The sequence below is a fragment of the Balaenoptera borealis genome, assembly GCF_965194805.1.
Source record: "Balaenoptera borealis genome assembly, chromosome: X".
Lineage (NCBI taxonomy): Eukaryota > Metazoa > Chordata > Mammalia > Artiodactyla > Balaenopteridae > Balaenoptera > Balaenoptera borealis.
The window spans coordinates 60596234-60618989 of NC_138881.1; the positions used below are offsets into that span (position 1 = coordinate 60596234).

Sequence of the window (22756 nt, forward strand, 5' to 3'; positions counted from 1 at the left end):
ATGCAGCCAGGTTAGTATCAGACATTCCTCTTTGAGAAAACAACAGGTTTGCCTACCTGTTCTTGAAGAAACAAGTCATTGGCAATATGCACTATTTTTTCCACAGCAATGATGCTTCCAATACTATGAATTTCAATGTCTGCCATCATGGTGAGGACAAGGATGGCTTCAACCAGAAGCTGGCGGTACTCCGGCTGAGGTACACGATTCAGGACAGACTCCACGTGAACAGAGAATTTAATCTCGCCTGGAGTCATCTGTGATAGAGAAAAAGAAAATCACTTCCTAAGAGCCCATCATGCAGGAGACATCAATTACCTATTCTGAAAGGCAGAAGAAATACTGTAGCAAGAGCACTGCTTCAGTCTCCTTTAATGTAATTGAGTGAGTAAATAGGTTCAATCTTTTTTTTGAAGGCAATCTGGCAAGCATAACAAGAGTCATAAAAGTATCAATGCCCTCTAACCCATAATCTTCCTTCTGGAAGTTCATCCTAAGGAAATAATTCAAGAGAGAAGAAAAGCCCTATGTGCAAGAGTGTTTTATAGCAGCATTAGTCACAAGTGGAAAACTAGAGGTAATCTAAACATGGGAATGGATGTGTAAATAATGGCATATCATGGTACAGCAACTTCATGAGTTTCTATAGAATCATTAAAAGAATAAATAAGATGACTGTGGATAAAGGAAAAATCTAAGTAGAAACTAAAATTGTATATACGTGATGATGAGGATTATGTAAAACATTTATATACTGTTAGATTAAAAAGGGCATGAAGAAATATAAAGTTATTTTAGGGTGAAGGGGATTGAGGACTAATTTTTGGTAAAACTGTATTAAGTATATACTTTAGGTGGCAATGTAGATTTGGAGTCTAAAGACCTGGGTTCAAGTCCTGTCTTCATCAGTTACTGGTTCTATGACCTGGGACAATTCACTTCTCTAAATTTGTATGCTTATCTGTGAACTGGGAACTACAATCCCTTCCTTAGCTATCTCACATAGTTGTGCTGAAGATCAAATTAAAGACTGTGTAAAGGTGTTTTGCAGACTCTTAAAGGTACATTCAGGTATGTATTATTATTAATTCTGTTAACATTTCAATCTTGCTTAAAGGCAGAGAGAAGACCAAGAGAGGACACAGTGTTCTTTACTAGGGAAGAGGCTTCTAGGCAGGAGTGGAGCCCTGAAACACAGCATTAGCTTTCTGTACCCACCCTTGCAGCCATGATCTGCAAGAACTCCAGAGTTTTTGAGAATTTTCTACTATCCAGTCTTACTATTCCCAGCTTCCCAATTCTAGCTCCTTTGTTGATTTTGTATAAAAGCTATTTCTTTATAATTTCAGTGTGATTGGGCAAAAAGCAAAATATAAAAGCACCTTCTAATCTATGTCTGTGGTTCATGGCAATGTTTTCCAACCATGGTGATATATCAGAATTATTCTAAGGATTTTTTTTAAAGTACAGGTGCTCATGCCCCATCCCTGGAGAGTCTAATCCACTGAATTGGAGATAGGAGCTCAGGTTACTGTGACATATAGTTAGAGCTAAGGACCACTGGCTTATGATCACTGGTTTATAGTCTACAAACATCTTAGTAGAGAAAGGTAGGGATGAGCAGGTTGGGGACATGAGAAGTCATTCATTCATTCATTCTTAGATTTCTATCTCATCTGCCATTTCTAACTCTGGCAACACTCACATAAATCAGCCTAACTTAATCAACCATTAAAAGAAACTGCCTTTATATAATTAATGTAATATATAATTATTCTCTAATATTCCCATTCTATTTTTTAAGAACATTCTCTCCTTTCTTCCAATGCATTTCTTGTTCAGTTGATTTATAAAAACATAGATTTGTTATTTTGAAAAGTGATCACTGAAATACTTTAGCCAGACAAGCTATCAATCACATAAATGTGAAAGACACAGAATCTTACCTCTCTAGTGGTTGAAGAAGGAAGAACAAAACCTTCCACAGAAAGTCCATGACACTGCAAAACAGCAAAAACATCACCCAGGATATGCTGACAACTGGGAGACTGTAAGGAGACACTTAGTATTTCTAAGTGTGTTCCACTGGGTAGATGCTGAGTAATCACAGGCCAGTGAAAGGCCCTGCAGCCCACGGGTCTTTGCCAAGGGGTTGCGCTTACTGTGTGGCAAGAAGCAGGGTTGGACTATAGGGAACTCAAGGTTCATCCTCTACTTAGGGGAGTGGAAGGGTCGGGAAGATCTACCTGCTGGGATAGTCTAGCCCTAAAGATTCAGAGACTATCTGGGAGGATACCACGGTAGGTCCCAGAGCCATCACAAATAGACTTTCAGAAAGATTTTTTTAGGCTGAAGAGAGAAAACTCAAGATATGCATTTACCAGACATGCATAGTTATATTTTCTAGTTAAGCATCCCCCATCAGCACTCCTGATCCCCTCACTTTGCTCTACTTTCTCTACAGTACTTGTCATCTTTCAACATTCTGTATAGTTTACTTATTTATTATGTTTCTTATTTATTGTCTCTCCTTAGTAGAATGTAAGTTCCATAAGGACAGAGATTGTCATCTGTTTTGTTTTCTGTTGTATTCCCGTGAGCACCTAGGACATTGCCTAGTGCGTGGCAGATGCTCAAGAAATACTATATGAACGAATGATATTTTATCTTCCCCCCACCATCAATTCAATTATTAAAAAGCAGTGGGAATTAATGACTTGCCATTTTAGATTTTAAATAAATCAAAATATTATATATTAAACCACAGATAAATATTCCAATCCAACAAGTTTATCGACCCTACCAGACACTTCCATCCCATGTTCCATATGCCAAATAACAATCTTTGTACAGAGAATTACCAGCCTTGAAACATATGTGCAGAGTGATTATGTTACATTCATACTATGAAAGGAATGGAATGAAAAAAAACAGACGGCATTTGTTTTTCCCCTTTACATTAGGATTTCAAGTTCATGCTTTGATTCTGCCACAAAATACCCAATTTTCCTAGTCAGACTTGAATGTTCCTTCCCTTGTATTCTCACAGCCTTCTGGTTTTGCACTTTTATCATAACACTTTTGGCCTTGCATTATAGCTGCTATGTAAGAAGATAACTATGGATTAAACTCTTTGATGACAAGAACAGACACTTTCCATGGTATCTGGGTAGAAGAGCACCTACTACATGTAGTCTGTGAAACTGATTGCCATAAGCCAGGCAGAGCTGGAGAGATACAGCACATATCTGTTACCACTGTGCTATAGCAGTTAAATGGAAGGAAAATAACTGATAGGTACTCTTTGAAAGGAAGATCGCCAGAGTTGATAGTTCGAGGAATCAAATTTCACCTTTCCAAAGGATCACCTGATTATGTCCCTGGAAGAATATCAGTGTGCTAAGGGGAGAAACGTAACTAAAGGTTTTGAAGTCCTGGTTGAAGTGTTCTTCAGGTCATTACCAAGGGCAATGAAGCAAAAAGTGGCACCTATGAGACTATGAATGAGATCTATGAATGAGTACAATAGTCTTCTTGGCCTTCTAAATCTGTCACAATCATAATGGTGTGATGTCCCCTTGAATGTCTTTGGCAAACTAGGCCTTTGACAGAAAAACAAAAATTGGTCACACCAGTAGAGTCTTTGGACTATCAGCATCACTATGACTGCATTTATTTAGTAGTTTTCATCCAAGAAAAAAAATAGGTAAGAGCATCTCATAAAGCTTCCCAGATGCCACAGTTGTTTTACTGTAGTAACATTTGTTATTAACAGCACATTGCTACAAATAACATTTCTACTCTACAATAGCTACAAAGAAAGTGAGTCTTTATCACCACATTCATTTGATTAGCAGTAAATGTATCACAATGTCCCACAATGTCCAACCATGGCCAAAAAGCAGAGAAGTGATGATTTTTGAAATCTCATTTATAAATACTGCAACAGTAACAGTTATGGAGAGAGACTAAGTTATCAGTAATGTCAAAATAACAAATCAACTGTTTCATTTTAATGTTTTCTTCTAGGTTTTATCCGTAAGAGCGCATGACTTTTATATAATTGCAGCGATATCATAGTCATGTCATATCTCAGACAAGGAGACTGATAATTTCATGGGGGGGGCGTGAAATAAAGAGACATCTACAGTGTATTATGCTCACCTTCTGCAAAACTTTCCATACTTTTTGATAAAATCCAATTGGGACTCTGTTTAGTGCTCCATCCAGCCTTCTTCGGCGTTGCCATTGACCTTGACGACTATCTTTAGATGTCTGTTGACCACATCCACTAGGGAAGGACCCAATACTTGGACTCATAGAGGTTCCAGGTGACTTGGGAGAAAAGTAGAGGAAAGAACATAAATCAAGAGTTATCTCTGTTTCTATGATTAAAGTACTATAGCACAATGAATAATAAACACACTCAGCAGAATTATAAACCACAAATTAAGTGTAGCACCCAAGACAAAAAGGTTATAGTGAAGCTAGAAGACTTATGAGTAGCTAGCAGCAATGTAAACAGGTATGATCCTTTTAGAAAGCATCTAGTGATACATAAGAAGAGCCATAAAAATACTGATGACATGGGAGGTTCTTCACTGTCTCTTTGCCAGGTTATTTCTGTTAAACTTCTAACTGGTCTATGGCTTGGTTTGTTGCTCCCATAGGCTATAACACAAGCCTCAATGTAAAAGAGTTGAAATAAGACACAAAGTATATTATCTTACTACAATGAAATTAAATTAGAAATCAGTAACAAAAGGAAATTTGGTAAATTTACAAATATGTGGAAATTAGAGAACACATCCCTAAATAACCAGTGGGTTAAGAAAGAAATCACAAGGAAAATCAGAAAACACTCTGAGATGAATGATAATGGAAACACAACAAACCAAAACTTATGGGATGCAGCTAAAACAGTGCTTAAAGAGAAGTTTATTTTATAAATGCTTGTATTAAAAAAGAAGAAAGATCTCAAATCAATAACCAAACCTTCTACCTTAAGACAATGAAAAAAAGAAGAAAAGAAGAGCAAACTAAACTGAAAGCAAAGAGAAGAAAATAACAAAAACTGTAACAGAAAGAAAAATGAATAACCAAAAATAATAGAGAAAAATCAATGAAACCAAAAATTTGTTTCTTTGAAAATAAACATCAAAAAAATTGACAAATATTTAGCTAGACATACCCAAAAAATAAAAAAAAAGAAATATAATAAAGTCAGGAAGAAAGAGAGGACATCACTTCCAACCTTAAAGAAATAGAAAGGATTGTAAGGATATACCATTGGCAGTCACATGTCAACAAATTATTGATATATAACTTAGATGAAAACCACAAGTTCCTAGAAAGACACAAACTATCCAAATGGACTCCAGAAGAAACAAAATCCGAATAGATTTATAACAAAGAGATATAACTAGTAATTACAAAACTTTCACAGAGAGAAGTCCAGGTACAGGTGGCTTCACTGGCTAATACTACCAAACATCTGAAGAAGAATTAAGATCACTTCTTCACAAACACTTCCAAAAAAGAGAAAAGGAAGGAACTTCCCAACTTATTCTATGAGGCCAGTATTAGCCTTACACCAAAATCAGACAAAGACATCACAAGAAAACTACAGATCAATACCCCTTATGAACACAGATACAAAGATCCTCAACAAAACACTAGCAAACCTAAAAATTCAGCAACATATAAAAAAGATTATACACCTTTTAATACACATGATGAAGTAGAATTTATTCCAGGAGTTCAAGGTTGTTTTAACATCTGGACATCAATCAATGTAATACACCCTATCAACAGAATAAAGGATAAAACCCATATCATCCTAAAGATGCAGAAAAAGCATTTAATAAATTCTAATACCCCTTCAATGATAAAAAACACTCAACAAACTGGGAACAAAGGGGTTCTTCCTAAATCTAATAGAGGGCACCTACAAAAAACCCACAGTTGACATCATAATGAATGGTTGATGACTGAATGTTTTCCCTCCTAAGATCAGAACAAGACAAAGATGTTCAACCTTGCTACTTCTATTCAGTATTGTACTGGAGGCTCTATCCAGGGCTATTAAGAAAGAAAATAAAAGTCATTCAGAGTGGAAAGTCATTTGCAGATGACATGATCTTGTATATAAGGAATTCACTATAAAACAATTAGAACTAATAAATGAGTTCAGTGAGGCTGCACGATATAAGATCAATATACACACAAATTAATTGTATTTCTAAACAGTAGCAATCAACAATCTGAAAATGAAATTAAGAAAACAATTTCATTTAAGACAGCATTAAAAAGAATAAAATATTTAGGAATAAATTTAACAAAAGAAGTGTAAAACATACACTCTGAAAACTACAAAACCTGTTGAAAGAAATTAAAGACCTAAATAAATAGAGATCCTATTTTCATGGATCAGAAGGCTTAATATTGTTAAAATGGTAATACTCTCAAAACTGATCTATAGATTGAACACAATCTTCATCAAAATCCCATTGGGTTCTTTGCAGAAATCGACAAGCTTATCCTAACATTCATGTGGAAATTCAAGGGACCCATGATAGCTAACACAATCTTAAAAAAGATCAAAGTTGGAGGACTCACAATTCCCAACTTCAAAATTTATTATAAAGCTACAGTAATCAAGACTGTGTCAAGAGACACTGCTTTGGGAAAACAAGTGTTCTCCTTACTTGCTGCAAGTAATAAATCCTTCCTTCTCTGGAAAAAAAAACAAAAGGCTGCGTCATACAGGCATAGGCTAGGCATGTAGATCAGTGAAATAAAATTGGGGGTTCAGAAATAAACCACTGCATTTTGGTCAGTTTTTAACAAGGGTGTCAAGAAAAGTAAACGGAGGAAAGATAGTCTTCTATCTAAGAGATAGTGCTGGAACGACTGGATAGTCACATTCAAAAGAATGAAGTTGGACCCCCTACTACACACCATACACAAAAATTAAGTCCAAATGGGTTACTGTGCAAAAAAGAGTTAACATAGCAGGCCAGAAATGCTATTCTTGGAAAGGCCTGATTATAAGATTGGCCCTTGGTTGGCATTTGGAAAGCTGGATTTTGGGAGGGTTTCCACCATTCTCAGAATTGATTAACAGTGGCTTATTGTGCCTAAACTGTTTGTGGAAACACTATGGTTTATGTTGAACATTTGCTTTCCCTCTGGGAGTCTAGAGTTTTGGTACATGCCAGACAGAGGCTGTTTATGTGACCAGCCCCCAGTAAAAACCCTGGGTGCTGAGTCTTAAATGAGCTTCCCTGGTTGGCAATATTTCATACATGTTGTCACAACTCATTGCACGGGGAATTGCACCCTGTGTGACTTCACTGGGAGAGTACTCTGGAAGCTGGTGCCTGTTTTTCCTGGACTTTGTCCAATGCACATTTTCCCTTTGCTGATTTTGCTTTGTATTCATTTGCTGTAATAAGTCATAGCTTTGAGTATGCTTAGTCCTGTGAGTCCTCCTAGTGAATCACTGAACCCGAGAGGTGGTCTTGGGGACCCATAAACATAATTATAGACCTAATTGTAAGAGCTAAAACTATAAAACTCTTAAAAAATAGGAATAAATCTTTGTGACCTTGGGCTAGGCAAAGCCTTCTTAGATAGGACACTAAAAGAAAAATTAGATGAATTGGACTTCACCCGAACTAAAAACTTCTGTTCTTCAAATGACACTATCAAGGAAGTAAATTCCGTGGTTGATATTCTTCAGAGAAAAAAAAAAGTGAAAAGCAACACATAGAATGGGAAAAACTATGTGCCAATCACATATCTGATAAGGGACTTGTATCCAGAATACATAAAGAACCTTTAGGGACCTGTATCCAGAATATATAAAGAATCTTTACAACTCAACAATAAGAAGACAAATAACCCAATTAACAAATGGGTAAAGGATCTGAATGGACATTTCTCCAAAAGAAGATAGACAAATAGTCAATTGGCACATGAAAAGATGTTTAATATCATAAGCCATTAGGGAAATGCAAATCAAAACCACAATGAGATACCACTTCATACCCACTAAAATGGCTAGAATCAAAAAGATGGACAATAGCAAGGATTGGTGTGGATATGAAGAAATTGGAACCCTCAGACATTGCCAGTGGGAATGTAAAATGGTACAGTCCCCTTTGAAAAACAATTTGGCAGTTCCTCATGCTAGACACTGTTACCAAATGACCCAGCACTTCTTCTAGATGTATATCCAAGAGAAATAAAAACATATGTCCACACAAAAACTTGTACATGAAGGTTCATAGCAGCGTTATTCGTAACAGCCAAAAATCAGAAACAACCCAGATGTTCATCAACTGATGAATGGATAAATAAAATGTGGTGTATATCAATACAGTAAGGTATTGTTCAGCAATATAAAGGAATGAAGTATTGGTACATGCTACAACATAAAACTTACAAAAGTAAAGGACAAAATACATTGGGGAAAGTGTTTCTTTGACAGTTTAGATTCAGAAATAAATATAAAATAAAAAGAAGGTAATAGAAATATTTTCTGAGAAAAGAACTTCTTACATTTTAATTTGGATCAAATGCCTATATCACCACTGCTATGTGAAAGAGAAAAGTGCCCTAAGGCATTTCTATTGGCCAGTGACTATCACACTGATGTACCAAGTAGATGAACTCCATCTGATTTATCTTCATTGTCTTCGTCTCTACCATCAAGATCCTAGGCTGCTGAGAGTGGAGTCAAACCACAAAGGCTATTCAGACTGTTTTCCAAAACCAAATATCAATAGTTCTGAGCTTTTAGATTAACTCCTGCTCTGTGCCTCTGTCTTCCTTTATTAATGTAGATATGACAAAGTTGGCCAAGTCATACTACACTAATTCATTACAGGGTATATACTTGGTTAAAGTCAATAGAAATACCAATATTGTTTCCAATAGTTTTCCATTTTTTGTTTGGTTGTCATCTGGCCTTAATCTCTTCAGCCTAAGAAATCTGAAATCATAGGCCATTATGGATCATTGATTTAAACCAAGGAAACTAAATCAGAGATCAGTCTTCCTAAACTGTAAGCATCATGAGGGCAAGGACCACATCTGTTTTGTTCACTACTGTATTTCCAGTGCCTGGCACAAAATTGGCACTCAATTAATATTTACAAATGAATAAACAATAAGAATAGGTAACCCAGTGGTTTTCAAACTTAAAAGTGCATCAGAATCACCCAGAAAGCTTATTAAAACACAGATTGCTGGGCCTCACCTCAGTCTTTCTGATTCAGTAGGCCTAGGATGGGAACCAATATTTTACATCTCTAACAAGTTCCCAGCGGATACCGATGCTTTCCAGTGCCTGGCACATAGCAAGCATTTAATTAATTATAATAGTTGAAAGAATAAATGACTGAACAGATACTTAACAAATAAATACTTATTAAATTGAATTTTGTTTTCTGAAATGGAAAAGAGGTTGGAGTTGAACCCCCTCACCTGCCTTTTTGGAAAAGAAATGGAAAGATATCACCCTGCATGAAGCTGATTTATAAGTATAAATTTTACTTTTTGATTCATTTTTTTCAGTCAATCAGATTGTCATATAATACAAGATAACAGCAGTTACCAGAAAAAACAGTGACATCAAATCTACACCCAGGGGATGACCACCATTGGGCTATGAAAAATATTTGAGAAAATAAATTTTTAAAAGGGATGAGGCAAGGCAAACATTATGTGTTTTTAAAAGTTATTAGTAGAGTAAAATTATAGACTATTCAAGTAACTAGCCAGCATGTTATCATTAAAAAAGCTGATGAAATAGTCTGACTCTAGAAGTCATGGTAAAGGGTAAAATAAATAAAACTACCTTACAAGTATTTTTTCTATAATCAGAAAAGAGGGCATTGGTGAGTGGCAGAGAAAAGGGCTTAGAACAATACAAAATACCAGACAGGCAGGTGAGGGGGGAAATCAGTATTTAGAAGAAAGAAAGTAATGAAAATTTAGAGCTCTCAATCCTCTAAATTACAGTCCTAATGATTTTGGCTTTCTTAAAGTCCTATAGGTAGTGTATGTGTAAAAAAAAATTAAATGATATAGCTGGGTGGGTAGGTCAAGTCCTTAATATCATACTAATCTAGCTGGGAACATGGACTTCAAGTTCTAAATATATAATGAACTTGTAAGTAATACTCTGTGACTATAAACAACCATGAAGTATTTAGCCAATCACTCTCAACCAAACCAAGGACTGTTTACCAGGAACATCACTTTAACTCTTCAGTATGAAATGTAGTTCTTTAACCTTTCAAATAGGAAAATGTTCAGATTATCCAAATTGTCTAGGAAAAACCCTGTAAAGTGAACACTTTTCTATCACAAGGCCCTTTCTTATTCCATTCTGGTCTTGTACTTGCATAATATAAACGTAAAAGGGTATCTGATAGGTATATCTAAATTAAGTTTACTTCAAATTAAACATCAAGCATTGGCTCTTTATTTTCCTAAATGGTTTCTGACTCCTAAAACAAACAGATACGCAAGCACACAAACAAGCAAAATTTCCATTTTGCCTTTCCTCTTCTGGACGTGTTTTAATATCGTAAGCTAGCATAAGCTTTCTATTTTGAAAGTAGAAGGAGTAGTTTAAAAGACTTTGAAATCACACCATTTCCCAGAGTTTTGAAAAACACTACGGAAGTTTGTGTTAATTATTTCTTTGTATAACACAATAACTCATCTATTCTCATCTTCAAGGAAAAAATTAGTGACAGCCTACAGTATGATGTTTGGTGACTCCCACCAACTCCCAGATTGATTTATATGTTTTTCCTCTATGTGTTCACAACACCTTTCATATACCTCTATCATGACAATGATAAAAATCTAATTTCTGGACAATAACTGAAAATAGATGTTTAAAAAAGCCCTTACCTAGTCTGGTTCTTAAAAGTAAGAAATGTAAGTCTACTTTCATAAAGAAAATTAATTCCAAAATTATGTATTAATCCTAACAAGAGGAATTCAAGGTTTCAATTTCTTGCTATCAGAAACAAGTTACTTTCCTCTTAAAATCAGCAAGATAGTTTGGTCCAGAAAAACGAAAGCTATCTACAGAAAGATTGCTAAAAAGGAGAATCAAACAAGCTACTATGTGGCTTATCCTATTTGTAAAAAAGCCATAAGCTCATGCATGTTTTATAGAAATACAGGTTAATCTATGTTAAAGGATCCCTACTTGTTTCACCTGACTCTCAGTTGAGATAGACAGTCTACGAAAGTCCACCTGAAAAATAAATGGCTCAAATTAAACTCAGAATATGAAACAAAATACATGATCTTAACAAAGTCTGAGTCCAAAAGAATGTTCTTAAATATGAAAGTATCCCAGCTCAGTTCCCAAGTAGTATCTTACCTGCTTTATCTCACTTTTTAACTGCATAATCCCAGTTCGTTCTGGTTTGGTTGCTCCAACAGCACCAATCTCACGGATAGAAATAGCAGGGCTGATATTTGAATCAGTGGGACGAACTATATAGCATGACAGATTAAAGAGAAAGAGGGACGATAATCAGGTTCAAATTGTTTTCTCCACCACATTTAAAAGACTTAGATGTATGTCCTCCTTTTATGTTAGTAATAATAAAAACCAAACAACCAACTAAACCTTGCTATTCAAAGTGTGGTCCACAGGCCTGCAGCATTAGCTTCACCTAGAAGATTGTTAGAATTTTAGGCCCAACTCTAGACCTACTGAATTAAAGCCTGCAGTTTAGCAAGAAACCCAGGTGATTCTTATGAACAGTAAGGCTTGAGGAACACTGCTTTATAACACGCTAAGGTCTAGTATCCATCCATCTGACATTATATATTTATTTATTTTAAGTCTAAAAGTTAAGCATGAGAGATAACTCTTTTCATTTGCTCTGATGTTTTAGGTACTTGATATCAAATACCACTACCAAACCACCAAGTGCAGGTGTAAGGTTAATTTGTGACAGACCCCTAAATGTATTTGAATTTAAAAGTGAAAGGATATATCAGGTGCACTGTAGCAGCTACACACACACACACACACACACACACACACACACACACACACACACACACACACACACACACCCCCCCCACTATAAGTGCTACTGAATTATTGCCAACTGGAATACAAGAAAGTTTCAGATGATACAGGTTGCTAGTTGTCCTAAAGTAGTCTTAAGATAATGTAAAGGAATGTATAAAACAGTCCAAAACAAAATATGCTAGTAATCTACTTAATTGACATATCATTTAAGGGAAAAAAAGACACACAGTGGTTTCCAAATCTTGTTCCAGAAGACAGCTTTGGTTTTAACTTTCATATACTGGGGTCCTATTTATTTGGGAGAAAAGTTCCTCTGATAAAAGAAAACCACTTTAAAATCAATAAGACATTTAAAACAAACATTCTGAAATAGAAATGCAGTGATTCAACCTTACCGCTTCGTTCCACGCCAAACTCCTTGCCACTGAGAATGTGATGCAGGAGGTTCTTCATGGCTGAAGGACTGAGACTCATCAGGCCATCTGTGGCTTCCTCAGCTACTCAGCAGAAATGTTAGAACAGAGGGATTTCTAATTGACCTGCCACTCTCACCCTATTTTTTCTCTATTTCCTTTCTTGCTTAGAATTTCTGAGTCACTTGATTGGAAGAAAAAACGCAGACGTAGAGAATGGACTTGAGGACACGGGGAGAGGGAAGGGTAAGCTGGGACGAAGTGAGAGAGTAGCACTGACATATATACAGTACTGAATGTAAAATAGCTAGCTAATGGGAAGCAGCCGCATAGCACAGGGAGATCAGCTCGGTGCTTTGTGACCACTTAGAGGGGTGGGATAGGGAGGGTGGGAGGGAGACACAAGATGGAGGGGATATGCGGATATATGTATACATATAGCTGATTCACTTTGTTATACAGCAGAAACTAACACAACATTGTAAAGCAATTATACTCCAATAAAGATGTTAAAAAAAATAAATTTCCAGCACCATACTGCCTAGGCATTCATCCTCCAACAGATTCTTAATAATTTAAGGACTGATTATCCAGTTTATGGATTAACTAGGCCCTTGATTTCTTCTTCACCCCTCTTCCACATCATTAGGATACTCAGTAGAATCTTTATTTGAAAGTGGGAAGAATGAAAGGAGCACAATGGAACTGGAAACCAGTTGGAGAAAGCAATGATTGTATCTATGAAGATGGGCTAAAATAATCAAAACTTCTCTCCATCTGGAAATATGGGGATTTAAAAAGAGAATAGATATGAATCTATGAAATTATGAAGAATATTGAGAAGATAACTTGAATTTGTTCATCAACATCAGACACCTATTATGAGTTTACTACATGTAGGTCATGATTTTAAGCAATGTTAGTACAAACAGGTATGACATGGTACTTGACCTTGTGAGGCTGACCAACTATTTGGGAGAGACTGGACATGTAAACAAGATAAACAACAGTAAAACATGGCATGGCTATACTAAGTGCCAAATGAGAGGTATAGACAATAAATGCTTTGGAAATAAGAGGAGACATCAATCTCCAAGGATGGGGACTGATAAAATTAGTGGGAAGTACTGTTGAAGTGGGAGGTAGAGGCCAGACTGTTGAGGGTCTTGAATATCAGACCCAGGGATCTTGACTTTATCCTAGAAGAAATAAATAGCCATGGTTTGATGAATCCACAAGAAAAAAAATATCTGTAATGGGCAATTAAGGAAAAGTGAAGAACGTTTGGGGATTTATCCCTTCTTGAGGTTTATTATTGAATAATCAGACTCTCATAAAACATCACTTGATACCAAAGCTTGAGAAAAAAAAAATATATATACATGTAATCTTATAACAATGTGCTGAACTGGCGATCATTTGGAATCAAGCAGACTTGGACTCAAATTTCACTATTTATCTGTTATGTAACTTTGGGCAAGTTATTAACCTTTCTGAGTTTCATTTTTAAAAAACTGCTCATTAGCTTTATTTAAAGAATTTAAAACTTTTATACAATTTTAAAGGTTACTTTCCATTTACAGTTATTACAAAATATTGGCTATATTCCCTGTGTTGTACAATACATCCTTGAGCCTATTTTACATCCAATAGTTTGTTGAGTTTCAATTCCTTTTACAATCAGTAAAAGTGAGATAAAAATACCTTCTCCAGTTGGTTGTTGTAAGGATTAAATGAGATAATATATGTAAATATAAAGCAAAAAGTACAGTGTCTGGCATATGGTAGGTATAAAATAATCATTAGCTTTATTCCTTTAAAGGGTTATTTAAATATACATTATCTCATGTAATTTAGGTTAGATTCAAACCAATAAATTTAGCTACTTGCTAACAGCTCAATTAAAAGCCTTTTGGGGAAATTTAACTGAAACAATGGCTAAAATTGAGTTTTGCAACTGTGATTTTATCTTTGTATTCAATCTCTATCTCTATTACTTTGCCATTCTTGTTGAAATCAAATACCGAAGGAAAAAATAGTCATGCCATGGGGTCCCCCCATAATTCTGTGCTACAGCTTCCAAAGGCCTCATCTATTCTTCTAACTAAAACTGCTACCTTGCCAAATATACCTATAGCTAATATCAAAAAGCGTCTTGTCAGATAAATATGAATAGAAATACTGCCTTCCTTTATTTGATCGTGATGTTGACTAGACAGAATACTGACACTATAATCAAACTGATGTGGTGACTCAATCTGACAGCCAGAGGTGGCCATGCCTGAATCAGAATCGAACCCGGTCTGTCACACTTAGTTTGATATATGTCTCGGATCACTCTAGGAGTTAGTAGGAATGTCATTGGGAGTGCAGAGCCCCTAGGAGGTGAATTTTGAAGTTGACAACTAATATATAAATTTGTCATAGCAGTCCCTTGACTTGTATAGAGACTGACTAACATGGGAACAAGACTGCTATATGCAGCTTCTGAGCTACTGATAAAAATCTTTTAGCTTCCTTTCCCTCCTGATTCAAAACTCAGTAGAACTCTATTAAAAGTGAATTCTGCCTCAAACAGTTACTTAATTGAATACCTGAGCATCGAAGGGAGTGGGCCAGTTCTGTTGCCATAACTTGTATGATCAGACCAATTCGAAGTCGAAACATTTCAGCAAAGAGGCCAGGCTGAGTTCGCATATACATGGCTAGATATACCATTATTTCCTGTGCATGGAATGAATATAGACAAAAATTATGCCCTAGATCTCACAAGGCTTATTTTGTGGTCTTCAGAAATTGCCAGATCAATTGAAAGCAAACTTTTAAATATCAATCATCAGATTAGGCTTTATAATTCTGCTCACCTGTGTAAGAATTGAAATGCTCATGTCCCCTTCACTGGCTTCATCTATCAGCTGAGTGAGTACTTCATAGGGCAGAGGTCTAAGGAAGAGGACAGTGAAGAAAGACAAAATTCTGCAACTACTTAAAGCTAAATTTATTGAGAAAATAAAAAAGCTCCTCCCAAGTCCAAGTCAGTGTCTCAACATCTCATCATTACTGGTAGCATTCTGGTTCTTTCAGTCTTCAAAGTTCACTGCCTCCCCAAAGCACTCTGGCCCATATCAACTCAGGAGAGCTCTGCTCTCCCGTCTCTAAGCCTGGATTGCCCTTCTCCTTCCAAATTGTATTTAAAAGTCACCGCATGACGTCCTTCCAGACCAGTCTTTCATGGTTAATTCTTAACATTTGACAAGTAACTATTATGGCTAAAAAGTAGTAAACTAAATCTAAGCTGTGCCTTTTGGAAGCCATTTTATTACTTTACAATCACACCTTATAGAGTTATACTGATTTTTATAGTTTCATCAGTTTACACACACACACACACACACGCATACACAGCCTCCTACACTTCTGACTCTCCTGTTGATACTAAGCACTCTGGGGGCATGGGGCATGCCATCTCCTTTTGGATTGCCCACAGTAGCCACAAAATTGATCTGATTTGTAATAAAAGGTTCTGTTTGCCAGGAGTAAGGTGTTATGGATTGAACTGTGTTCCCTCTAAGTTCCTATGTTGAAATCCTAATCCCTAGTATCTCAGAGTGTGACCTTATTTGGAGATGGGGTCTTTACAGAGGTAAGCTAAAGTGAGGTAATTGGGTGGGCCCTAATCTAATATGACTGGTGTCTTGTATAAGTGAGAAATTTGGACACAGAGACACACAGAGAGAGAAGAAATGTGAAGAGACATAAGGAAAAAACAGCCATCTATAAGCCAAGGAGAGAGGCCTGGAACAAAGTCTAGAGTGGGGGCTAATCCCAGTTGCCCTGTTTGTTTGTTTTTTGAATAAAACGTTTGGTAAAGCCAATAAGTAAAAACAAACAAACAAAAAAACCCCAAAAGACCAAAATACATTTGAGTACTACTCCCTGTGAACCTTCTCTTTCATTTACTCATGTCCTATCACTACCAACATTCTCACATCGACTGTCCCTGATAGAAGCTCACACACGTAGGACATTATCATCCATTTATAGATTAGGACAAGAGAATTGCAGTCAGTCCACACAGCTCCTTAAAGTCTCAGAGAAGCTTGATCAAACCCAAACAAAAACCATACTAACGCAGAGATGGTCTTCTCTCGAGGTTCTGGAGGGAGTCCCACTGTCAAATGTTTCTGGTGGGAGAGAAGGTCTGTGCAGGCCTAGGAATAAGTAGTATAATAGTATTATCCTTTCCATAACACCTCACATTTCCACGAAATTTTCTCTTTTCAGCCTAGAAACCTTTGCTCCCCCTTAACTTAATGACACATCAATCTTTTCCTCAGGAAATGCGATGAAGATCAGAAAAGAGGGATTTCTAGGAAGGAACAATGAAGTATTTTTATCTCCTAAAAGGTAGGAACTTTTAGCCTAGTATAAATTCATTCTTAAGACCTAGAATTCTCATAGTTTATAACACCTCTATAAGTCTACAGTTTATATGCTTCAATATTATATATTTGACATTCATAAACAAAAAAAGCTACCTGATAATCAGAAATGTTATGTGGGAAAAACAACATCTTAAATGGTTAGATGCTGTGGTGACTGCCTTAAAAAACAACTGCAGAAACCAATTTTTAAAAAGCACCTCCATTTAGATTTGGTATAAATTCAAGAAGAATTTATAGTACCTCATCGAGTGCTTCCACCTTCTTCCTTAAGATTCCAGAGATGTATCGGATCAGGCCCCAGTGACGAATTTCTCCAACTTTGCTATAGAGCTCAGTAAGCAGCTCTCTGACTGTTGCACTCCCCTCATCATATAATCCAGTGTCCCAGTCAGGTCCTCTGGAATGTTAAAGGCAGGTCTACATTAATTATAAATAAAGCTACAGGCAACAATATTTTGTTTGTGTCATAGTGAATATGCCTGTTTTTGATAGGTCTCTCTCATTAGGAAATGAATGTTATTTACTACGAATTCTCGTAAAACGATTTTTAAGTCAGTACTGAAAGCCGAATACCTAGACAAGAATAAGTCTTAGTTTCAGTTGTGTTTTGACAAAATACATTCTTTTACCCTCTTAATGGGCTTCAAAGTAGCTGAAATTAAAGTCAAAGATTTAATTTAACTACTGAAAGTTCAGAAAGTATGCTACACTTAGGGAACTAATGAAGAAGTATGAAGAATGTGTGCTTATTTTTAAAAGATATATATATATATATATATATATATATATATATACACATACACATATATATATATACACACACACACACATCATATACATTATTGTCGTAAAAGTTCCTATAACACAAGTCAACTGTGAAGTACCATAAAAGATATATGAAGTGCTATGAAATTGGGAATTTAATAGATGATAAAAGGTAGATTATTTATTAAATGATGTTAAGACAATCAAGTAGCCAACTGGAAAAAACGTTGAATCCATGCCTCACACTGTACACCAAAATTCCAAATGTATCAAATTTAAATGTTAAAGTACTAAAAGAGATATGGGAGAACTATTTTATAATTTCAGAGTCAAGAGGACTTTTAAACTGTGAACTATACACCAAAAGCCATAAAAGAAAGATCGATACATTTATATACATATGTATATATAAATATACAAAACTCTTATTGCAAAAACCACTATAAGCAAAGTCATAGGACAAATTACAAACTGAGAAAAATATTTGCAATTCATAGGCCAATTTTCCTAATGTATAAAGAATTCCACCAAAAAACTACTAGAACTCATCAATGAATTCAGAAAGGTCACAGGATACAAAATTAATATACAGAAATTTGCTGCATTTCTAAATACTGACGATAAACTATCAGAAAGAGAAATTAAGAACAATCTCATTTAAAATCGAATCAAAAAGAATAAAATACCTAGGAATAAATCTAACTAAGGAGGTAAAAGACCTATACTCAGAAAACTATAAGACACTGATAAAAGAAATTGAAGGTGACATAAGCAAATGAAAAGACATACCGTACTCACGGATTGGAAGAATTAACATTGCTAAGGTGACCGTACCACCCAAGACAATCTACAGATTCAATGCGATCCCTATCAAAATACCAATCGTATTTTTCACAGAACTAGAACAAAGCATTCTAAAATTTGTATGGAAACACAAAAGACACTGAATAGCCAAAACAATTTTGAGAAAGAAGAAAAAGCTGGAGGAATCATGCTCCCTGTCTTCAGACTATACGATAAAGCTGCAGTCTTCAAAGCAGTATGGAACTGGCACAAAAGCAGACACACAGTCCAATGGAACAGAATAGAGATCTCAGAAATGAACCCACAATTATATGTTTAATTAATGTTCAACAAAGGAGACAAGAATATACAATGGGGAAAAGACAGCCTCTTCAATAAACGGTGCTGGGAAAACTGGACAGCTACATGCAAAAGAATCAAACTGGACTACTTTCCCACACCATATACAAAAATACAGTCAAAATGGATTAAAGACTTAAATGTAAGACCTGAAACTATAACAATTCTAGAAGAAAACATAGACAGTATACTCTTTGACACTGGTCTTAGCAATATGTTTTTGGATATGTCTCCTCAGGTGTGGGAAACAAAAGCAAAAATAAGCAAATGAGACTACCTCAAACTAAAAGTTTTTGCACAGAGAAGGAAACTGTCAACAAAACAAAAAGGCTGCCTACTGAATAGGAGAAGACAATTGCAAATGATATATCCAATGAAGGGTTAATATCCAAAATAGACAACTCATACAATTCACGTCAAAAAAAATAAACAATCTGATTGAAAATGGGCAGAGAATCTGAATAGACATTTTTCCAGAGAAGACATACAAATGGCTAATAGGCACATGAAAAGATGCTCAATATCACTAATCATCAAGGATATGCAAATCAAAACCACAATGAGATATCACCTCACACCTGTCAGAATGGCCATCATCAAAAAGATAAGAAATACCAAGTGTTTATGAGGATGTGAAGAAAAAGGAACCCTAATGCACTGTTGGTGGGAATGTAAATTGGTGCAGTCACTATGCAAAACAGTATGGAGATTCCTCAAAGACTTAGAAATACCAACAAGGACCTACAATATAGCACAGGGAACTATACTCAATATTTTGTACTAACCTATAAGGGAAAAGAATCTGAAAAAGAATATATATATATATATATATATATATATATATATATATAAAAACTGAATCACTGTGCTGTACACCTGAACTAACATGACATTGTAAATCAACTATACTTCAATAAAATTTTCAAAAAAGGCAAAAAAAAAAACCCTTAAAAATAGAACTATCATATGATCCAGCAATTCCACTTCTGGGTATCTATCTGAAGAGAACAAAAACACTAATTTGAAAAGATATATGCACAGCTCTGTTCACTGCAGCATTATTTATGATAGCCAAGATATGGAAGCAACTAAATGCCCATCAATATGAATGGATAAAGATGTGATATATATATATATATATATACACACACACACATATACATATACACACACATACATACACACACATACACACACACACAATGGAATATTACTCTGCAATAAAAAAGAATGAAATCTTGCCATTTTCAACAACATGGATGGTGGACCTAGAGGATATTATGCTAAGTGAAATAAGTCACACAGAGAAAGATAAATATCGTATGACTTCACTTATATATAGAATCTAAAAAACAAAACAAATGAACAAACATAACAAAGCAGAAATAGTATCATAGATACAGAGAACAAACATGGTTGCCAGAGGAGAGGGAAGTGGGGGGAGGAGAGAAATAGGTGAGGGAGATTAAGAGGTTAAAAAAAAAAGAATTCCAACAAATAGATAAGAAAATAAAAAACAACAAAAGAACATCTGGCAAAATAAGTACCAATGGCTTTTAAACTTAAGAAAAGGTGTTCAATCTACCATTTGGGTAAACAGGTATAAAAGTAAACACATATATATCTGTATTTACCTATATATGCATAAAATGTCCCTGGATGGATACACAAAAAATCAATAGCATTGATTGTCTATGAGGAGGGGAATCAGGTATCTGGGGAACAGAGGTGGGAGAAAGACTTTTTACCCCTTCACTGTATCCTTTTGTACTTTAAAATGTTTGAACCATGATAATGTGTTATCTATTCAATATATCAAATTATATATAATATAAATGTTTAATATAATAAAACTAAATCTATACTATACTATACGAATCAATGGATTCAAGAAACAGTGAATGAAAGTCTGAAGAGTAACAGGATATTTTCACAGTCTCAAAGTACATCTCTACAAGATACTTTTTTTTTTTTAATTAATTAATTAATTAATTTATTTATTTTATTTTTGGCTGCATTGTGTCTTCGTTGCTGCGCACGGGCTTTCTCTAGTTGGGGCGAGCGGGGGCTACTCTTCGTTGTGGTGCGCAGGCTTCTCATTGCTGGGGCTTCTCTTGTTGTGGAGCACAGGCTCTAGGCACGTGGGCTTCAGTAGTTGTAGCATGCAGGCTCAGTAGTTGTGGCGCACGGGCTTACTTGCTCCGTGGCATGTGGGATCTTCCCGGACCAAGGCTCGAACCCATGTCCCTGCATTGGCAGGCGGATTCTTAACCACTGTGCCACCAGGGAAACCCTACAAGATACTTTTTAATTTTGAAGTATAACATAGTAACTTTACAGCGGAGGAACGTGGAAGATACTACCTTAACCAAGTGGTCAGAGTTACCAGAAATGGGACTCATCAGTACTATGTGCCTCCTGATAAGATACACTGAGAAGAACTCAGCATCACTTCAGTAGTATTCTTGCCCAAAATGCATAACCTGAATTTAATTATGAGGCAACATCAGATAAACCAAAATTTAGGGATATTCTGTAAAACAACTGGTCTGTATCCTTCAAAAATGTCAATAACATTAAAAATAAAGACTTAGGAACTGTTCCAGATTAAAGGAGATGAGGGACACATAAGAACTAAATGAAATGCATCATTTAGATTTTCTTTTGCTATAAAGACATTATTGGGACAACCAACAAATCTCAATAAGGTCTGTAGATTAGATAACAGTATTATCTTAACATTAATTTTCTGATTTTGGCAATTATACTGTGCTTATATAAGAGAATTCCTAGTCTTTAGGAAATACACATCGAAGTATCTGGGGGTAGAAGGGGATCATGTTTGCCACATACTGTCAAATGGTTCAGAAAAAAAATGTGTGTGTGGTGATGATGATGATGAGATGATGAAGAAGAAGACAGGGAGGGAGGCAGGGAGGGGGGAGAGAGAGAGAGATATTAAAGCTCAGTGTGAACATCTGAGGGATCTGGGTGAAGGATATCCAGAACTTTTTTTTTTTTTAATTTAATTTTATTATTTTTTTAAACATCTTTATTGGAGTATAATTGCTTTACAATGGTGTGTTAGTTTCTGCTTTATAACAAAGTGAATCAGCTATATGTATACATATATCCCCATATCTCTTCCCTCTTGCATCTCCCTCCCTCCCACCCTCCCTATCCCACCCCTCTAGGTGATCACAGAGCACCGAGCTTATCTCCCTGTGCTATGCGGCTGCTTCCCACTAGCTATCGGTTTTACATTTGGTAGCGTATATATGTCCATGCCACTCTCTCACTTTGTCCCAGCTTACCTTTCCCCCTCCCCGTGTCCTCAAGTCCATTCTCTAGTAGGTCTGCGTCTTTATTCCCATCCTGCCCCTAGGCTCTTCATGACCATTTTTTTTTCTTTTTTGTAGACTCCATATATATGTGTTAGCATATGGTATTTGTTTTTCTCTTTCTGACTTACTTCACTCTGTATGACAGAATCTAGGTCCATCCACCTCACTACAAATAACTCAATTTTGTTTCTTTTTATGGCTGAGTAATATTCCATTGTATATATGTGCCACATCTTCTTTACCCATTCATCTGTTGATGGACACAGGTTGCTTCCATGTCCTGGCTATTGTAAATAGAGCTGCAATGAACATTGTGGTACATGACTCTTTTTGAATTATGGTTTTCTCAGAACTTTTTTTTTTGTACTATCCTTACAACTTTTCTCTAAGTTTGAAATGGTCAAAATAAAAATAAATAATATGAAAATAAATGTTATGAGATCTCATAATCAGGGAAGATCCTTTTTATTCCTAGGGATCAGAGAAAGTTTCATGGAGGTGACAGATGATCCAGGCCTTGATGGATAGCTAGAATTCCAACGAGGAGAGATGGGATGTGGTAAAGGG

General features: G+C 35.8%; 1 protein-coding gene and 1 pseudogene across 6 annotated transcripts in view; both read right to left on the minus strand.

Annotated features, from left to right (window-relative positions):
- Positions 1–22756, minus strand: part of LOC309620587 (histone-binding protein RBBP4 pseudogene) — a 258370-nt pseudogene that overhangs the window by 197828 nt on the left and 37786 nt on the right. The window lies entirely within an intron of this gene.
- The window catches only part of PHKA1 (phosphorylase kinase regulatory subunit alpha 1), a 141532-nt gene that overhangs the window by 3759 nt on the left and 115017 nt on the right, over positions 1–22756 (minus strand). For 2 of the 5 annotated variants that reach the window (XM_082377048.1, XM_082377044.1), the window contains 10 exons: positions 17178–17334; positions 16624–16703; positions 15357–15435; positions 15087–15216; positions 12475–12576; positions 11414–11529; positions 11237–11284; positions 4165–4335; positions 1947–2000; positions 57–257 (listed from right to left, as the gene is read on the minus strand). In XM_082377048.1, the coding sequence (XP_082233174.1) occupies positions 57–257; positions 1947–2000; positions 4165–4335; positions 11237–11284; positions 11414–11529; positions 12475–12576; positions 15087–15216; positions 15357–15435; positions 16624–16703; positions 17178–17334 (1138 nt within the window). The remainder of the gene's footprint in view (positions 1–56; positions 258–1946; positions 2001–4164; positions 4336–11236; positions 11285–11413; positions 11530–12474; positions 12577–15086; positions 15217–15356; positions 15436–16623; positions 16704–17177; positions 17335–22756) is intronic. The other 3 variants (XM_082377045.1, XM_082377046.1, XM_082377047.1) reach the window with 3 other exon arrangements.